This window comes from Heloderma suspectum, chromosome 3, assembly GCF_057233095.1.
Source record: "Heloderma suspectum isolate Gila_16-S chromosome 3, 16-S_ref, whole genome shotgun sequence".
NCBI classification, from domain to species: Eukaryota; Metazoa; Chordata; class Lepidosauria; order Squamata; family Helodermatidae; genus Heloderma; species Heloderma suspectum.
Window position 1 is genome coordinate 95,637,244 of NC_139460.1, and position 6,575 is coordinate 95,643,818.

Consider the following 6,575-nt stretch of genomic DNA (forward strand, 5'->3'; position numbering starts at 1 on the left):
TCCGTCCCGGCCGGAAGGACTCGTTGGCGCCGTGGCCTGCTGAGCGTCCTTCTTTCCGCGCCAGTCCCCGGCGGAGGTAAGCGCGTCGAAGGGGGCCGGGAGCATCCGTCTCCATCGGAGTGACCGCGGCCCTCCGCCGACCACCCCTGGGCGCCTTCGGGCTTCTCCTTCTCCCCCCAGATTTTCGGGGGTGGGCAGGGGAAGCGCCTCTCGGGTGATTTCGGCCTCGGCCTCTCGAACGGGTTTCTTCCTGCGGCAGTGTGAGCCTGGGCTCGCCTGTGGCTGGCGAGGCCAGGAACAGTGGGATGGGTGAAGACAGAAGATTAAAGTCGAAGGGAAAGGGGGGGGGGGGATTTTTTTTCTCTGCTTGTAACTTTGGCAATGGCAGCCTCTTTCTTCCCATTCCCCTTAGTGGCTTGGAGCAGTTAACGTACAGTGTGTGACGTTTCCATCGTGTGGATTAATCATGATTCTTACAATTGATGCTGTTATTGTAATCTGGTTTATTCCATTTTAGCCATGTTCCATATTTTAAAGTTCACCCTCACAGTGTTTTTAGCTTAACCCGTATATGAAGAATACGTTGGATAAGAAAGCAAGATGGGTTGCAACAGGCTCATTAAAAGCTTTTCAAAATAATAAAGGAAACCAGGCTTCCTGCCTCTAATGTGTCGTGTGAGATGATGAAAAAGAACATAAGTTCCATGCGAACAACAAAATAATTGCTGCAATCTAACTCCACAACTTAAAAACCTGTAAAAGTTTTGGGAATCCCTAAATAATGCATCAAACTGAGAAGGAACACTTTTTTTTTTTTTATCAAGGCTCTATTCCAGTCACTGACAGTGAAGGTACAAAATGAGAAAAGCCAAATTGCAGCAGTTGATATACATGTGATACAAAAATTGGCATATTAGACAGAGGATGTCTAGAGAGAATGATAGATGGTATGGAGAACTAAATTTCAGCCAAGACTGGTTTGTTACATTACAACACCCATTAAAGAATCTTTATACCCTAAAAATAATTGCATCTCCTAAACGAATGTGCTTATAACTGTTTTCCAGTACACAATGGGCCGTGTAATCAGAGGTCAAAGAAAAGGTGCAGGGTCCGTGTTCAGAGCCCATGTGAAGCACAGAAAGGGTGCAGCAAAGCTAAGAGCTGTCGACTTTGCTGAAAGACATGGCTACATCAAGGGTATCGTAAAGGCAAGTATGATGTTCTGATGATGATATGCTTCAGTATATTTCGGCAGTTTCTTGTAGTCTGATGAATTATTATCCAGCATAGTTAAGTTTAAGAGCTATGAATTTTTTTTTTTTTAATAATGAGAGATGGTAAGTAGATGCCAAGAGGGACCTCTGAAAAATATTTGTAGCTTGTTTAGGAGCAAGGCATATATAGGCGCCCATTTAAAAAGAGGTGGTTGGGTTGAGAAGATTCGACAGTTATACAAAGGGGTGAAGACCAAAAGTATACATTGAAAGGCAAATTAGATATAAAGATGAATCCATAGGGATAGTAAGAAATATTTTTTTAAAAACTGTTCTTCAAACCAAATATATGCTTTCCTAAGTTAGTCTGCAGTCATCACTATGTGGATGCTAAATATGTGGAAATGAGGTAGCTCATAGGTTCTATGGGCATGTAATATTACCTGGTGTGGTTAATTGTTTTGTAATCTCAAATATCTGGTCTTTTGATCTGGCAGGTGTGCAAGTAAATTGGCAATATTGCCAATTATATATTTCAAATCATACGATTCTGAAATTGCATTATATTTCAACAGGATATCATTCACGATCCTGGTCGAGGAGCTCCTCTTGCCAAAGTTGTTTTCCGTGATCCATACAGGTTTAAGAAACGAACGGAATTATTCATTGCAGCTGAGGGCATTCATACTGGGCAGTTTGTTTATTGTGGCAAGAAGGGTGAGTAAAGACAATAAGCAACCATCCATGTTTCCCTTAAATAGTTAAATTTCTTGAAAATGTAGATTTTGAGAGAGAGATTGTGGTCCAGAGTCATACTGCTGTCTTCAAAAAACCCCTTTTTTCATATGTACAAATAAATCTTTTAGCGCAGCTCAACATTGGCAATGTCCTGCCTGTTGGTACTATGCCAGAAGGCACCATTATCTGCTGTCTTGAAGAGAAACCTGGTGATCGTGGTAAACTAGCCCGTGCTTCTGGAAACTATGCCACAGTTATCTCCCACAATCCTGAAACCAAAAAAACCAGGGTGAAACTGCCTTCTGGATCCAAGAAGGTGATCTCTTCTGCAAACAGAGCAGTTGTTGGTAAGTGTTATCTAAAATGTATGCCAGACTCTTCAAGCCTCATAAGCTAAAGCATTTGGTTAGAAGTTTTAGCACAGGACAGTGTAGTACTTGCACAGTCTGGATTATAGAGATGGTCTCGTGCTCTCAGATGATTGAAAACAGATCATTTTTACAATAACTAGGTACTGTACATAAAGCAAAAAGGAGCCTACTGATACTTAAAGACTACCAGATTTGTCGTGGCATAAGCTTTCATGGACTAGGAGAGCCTGCTTCAGTACATGCATAAAGTTTTATCCTCAGTCGCATCTGATGAAGTCAGCGCTAGTCTATGAAAGCTTATGCCACAATAAATCGGTCAGCCTTTTAGGTGTTACAAGACTTTTGTTTTTTCTGCAAAAGAATGATACGACCACCTCTGTGTAATTTGTTGTCAAGTTACTCATAGGCACTTGGAAATAGAGAATTCATTCTTTAAAAGCCACTCTGTACAAATTGTATCGTGTGACATTATTTAATACATTGCTACTACAGTAACATATTAGAAAACTGGTCACAGCTAAACTAAATTTTGTGTTCTGTTAGAGGAAATGTGAGGGGTAAGTAGCAGTTTCTACATTTAAAGAGCAGCTTCATAGAATGTGGATAGCACTAACTGGATATAAATGTGGGAGCCCAAATACTTGAAGTCCCACCTCCTTTCCTACCATACTATCCTGCCTTTGCATTAAGATGTTCAGAAGAGGCCCTTCTCGGAGTACCATCCGTGGGTGAAATACGCTGTACTTTTATAAAGGAAAGGGTCTGCTCTGTGGTAGCACCTTGACTTTGACATGGCCTCCCAAAGGGGATACGACTGGTGGCAACTGTTTTCTTTTTGGCTCTGAATTAAAGTGTTCCGTTTTACCCAAGCATTTTAACATTTGAGATTTTTTTTTAAAATTGTGCTCTTGCTTTCTTTGCTGGTTCAAGAATTGTTGTTCTCTTCTCTTTTTTTGGACTTTTTATTGTATGGTTGCATGTAACTACATGGTTTTTTGAATTTTTTTTTAAATGTTGTGTGCACTGCTCTGATCCTTAGTGGGTGAAGGGTGCTTTATAATTGTTTTAAATAAACAAATCAGCTACAAGTTTCTACACTTAAAGCACTTGTCTACCATACTATTAGAAGTTGATTTTGATGGAAGGGGTGTTTACTCCTGAACTTCAGATCCTGCTATACATACTGCATCATAAAGGTTTTCATAAAATACCCACACGATATCTAAGACAGTGAAGAGTTCAGTTGTACTAAGTTGAAGTATATAGACAATATGAAAGCATTTTTGAGGAATTCAGTACACTACCTGGATGTCTACAGCATAGATATGCATGCAGTGTCCACAGTGAAGAGTGTAATCTGAACTCTTATTTGACTTTGAAAAGCAAGTAAATTGAAGACTTTGAATTAGTTAAATCAGGGGTGGGCACATTTGGAGGGCCCAGGGGGGCAATTTCTGCCCACTGGGGGCTGCACCCTCCCATCCCCCATTGTCATATTGTTTTAATGCAACATTTTGCTCCTAGAAACTCCAGGGAAGCATGCTTTTATATTAAAACAAGGTGTGTGCTCCCTGTGTACCTTACTTTAAAGTGAAAATGCAGCTGTTTCTTCGGCACTGCCGAAATTCAGAGGCGATTTGGGGGCAGTGAAAAAGGTGCATGTGGCCCACATGCTGACCATTTGGAAAGCTTACAAACAGCTGATCATATTTTATGATGACATTTCAGCACTTGCTTCCCGCCTCAATGTGTATTTTTTTAAAAAAGGAAAAAAACCTCCGTAAATCTTCTAGGTATTGTTGCTGGTGGTGGTCGTATTGACAAACCTATCTTGAAGGCTGGACGGGCTTACCACAAATACAAGGCAAAGAGAAACTGCTGGCCACGTGTCCGTGGTGTAGCTATGAATGTAAGTAGCTCTTACATAAAGCATTCCGATTTAGCATCCGCTGTTTATTACAATTATATACTGCCTTTCTGCCAAAGCACTCAAAGCTGTTTACAGTTTTAAATTGTAACTGATTATTTTAGAGACATGATACAAAAGGAAAATGGAATGGGGAAGGAAGAGGAAAGTAAGCAAGTTTAACTATGGACACCTTCATATTGTGGCCAAGGTGGAATGGTCAATGCGGAACACAGTTCTGGGAGAGGAGGAGCTAAAGGGCAGAGGGCATGCTGGGTGTCCCTCTCCTTCCTCTGATGGGGTCAGGTGAAATGGCTGCTAATAGACACGGTTCTTATACTACTCAAGTACCCAAGAAATAACAATGGGTTTTATCTGCACAGTTTGCACAATTTCTTGAAGGTCCTCAAATGAGGCCTCTGATCGGTCAAAGCAAAGTGTCCTCAGACTTCCCTGTTTTCAATGACATGACATTAGGCAAATGATCCTAACTTTATTGTTAGTGTTTGAGTTTCTACCTTGCAGAGCGAGTTCCTTTGTGTATTTGAAATGATTTCCTGTCCTGCTTTTGACTGTGGTTACTGCTGTTCTTCCCACAGCCTGTTGAACATCCCTTTGGTGGTGGTAACCATCAGCACATTGGTAAGCCTTCAACCATCAGGAGAGATGCTCCAGCTGGTCGCAAGGTTGGTCTCATTGCAGCCCGGCGTACTGGCAGACTGCGTGGAACAAAGACTGTGCAGGAGAAGGAGAACTAAATCTTCTGTTCAGTATATTCATAAAGAAATAAATGCCATCTTTTGTGTTAGACTGGTAAAATTGTGTGGGAGGACTCTTCTTTTTAGTTGTAATAGCTTGTCAAGGCATTTTACTCATATTTACAAATGGTCCTGAAACTAGATCAGATTTCCTAACAAAGGTAACTCTTGCATGAAGAGGCCATACAAACCATGGCCATACAAGTAGCTGAGATATCAAACTTGTTTCCTGGTGCACAAAGTAACTTTTCTATCCTTTGTGAAATATGGGAATAAGAACACTGCTCTGTATCCTAGATTAATACCAAAATAGAAACATGGCCTTGGTATGGTTCAGTAATCCTGAACAGGTACATTCAAGGGTTATGGTTCAGTATTGTATCTATATTCTCCTTCTCTCTCTAACTTGCAGTTGTCTGCTATCACATAAGAATGTGCCTTGGGTATGATCATGGAGGATAAGGCTATCAATGGCTACTATTCCTGATGGTTATATGCCTCCTCCAGGATCAGAGCCAGTATGCCTATGTACACCAGTTGCTGCAGAATGATGACTAGAAGGGTGCTTTGTGCTCCTGTCCTACTTGTAGGTTTCCCACAGGTTGGCCACTGTGTGAACAGAATGCTGGAGTAAATGCAACCTTGGTCTGATCCAGCATGGCTTATGTTTTTACTACCTTAAGTTATTGTCTCCTAAAGGCTATTAAGAGTCCAGAATCTAAAGAACTGTGAAATTAGTTCCTTGGGGCTAAGGGCTCCTTAAGAGAGCAATCCTATGGTCCCTAGACAGTGTCTGTGGGTCCATAGGATAGTTTGGATTCCTTGATCCAAGGTCAGAGATAGTGCTCAGACCCAGGAGTCTGACCTCCCTACCCCCACCCCCTTTGTAGCTGGCATGGAGGGAACTGTTCTGGTGACCTTGGAGGGAAGGGGGGTTGGGGGGGCCTTACACTGTATCTCCGGCCGCCTTCCCTCCCCAACACCTCAGCTAGACAGGTGAAAAAGCCTGTCTAGCGAAAATACAGAGTGGGAGGAGTGCAGAGGTGATTGCCTCTGCTGTACCTCCTGCTCTGCTTTGGATGGCTGTAAACAGAGTTTGGAGGTTTACGGCTATCCCCATAGGATTGTGCCGTTAACCTTGTTTCTGTGCAAATATAGAGGGAAATTTTGCAATGTTTAATAGCGGTGACACCCCTTCAGGGCCAATTTGAATGCTATAGCTAAAGGAGACCTGCTTTCCAGACACATTTTAGAATAGTCTTGCACAATGCAAGACTAGCATGAACATGCTTAATGTGCTGATAAATAGGTGAGAAAGTACACATTTCACAAAGAAGCCAGTATGCAAGAAATTTGCACAAGACATGCTAATTTGAAAACAGGTATCAAAATATTTGCCAAACTAGAAGAATGAATGACACATTCTCATCATTGTTCCTTGAAATCAGTGAAGTGTTTCTTCATTGCCTTTCTTCATTGCCATTATGTAGTACAAGGTAAGAAATCCTCTAGAAACTAATGGTTGAGCACAGTAGCTGCAAACAGGCAGCTCTCCTACATATCAATGGAGCAAAACAGGAACTCA

At 41.7% G+C, this 6,575-nt stretch overlaps 1 protein-coding gene across 1 annotated transcript; it reads left to right on the plus strand.

The window, feature by feature from the left end:
- The first annotated feature begins 47 nt into the window (after positions 1-47).
- On the plus strand, positions 48-5,051 carry RPL8 (ribosomal protein L8). The gene is made up of 6 exons (XM_084843914.1): positions 48-76; positions 1,068-1,211; positions 1,793-1,934; positions 2,084-2,302; positions 4,120-4,235; positions 4,832-5,051. The coding sequence occupies exons 2-6, from the start codon at positions 1,074-1,076 to the stop codon at positions 4,988-4,990; spliced, it is 774 nt and encodes a 257-aa protein (XP_084700040.1). The 5' UTR covers positions 48-76; positions 1,068-1,073; the 3' UTR covers positions 4,991-5,051.
- Positions 5,052-6,575: the final 1,524 nt, after the last annotated feature.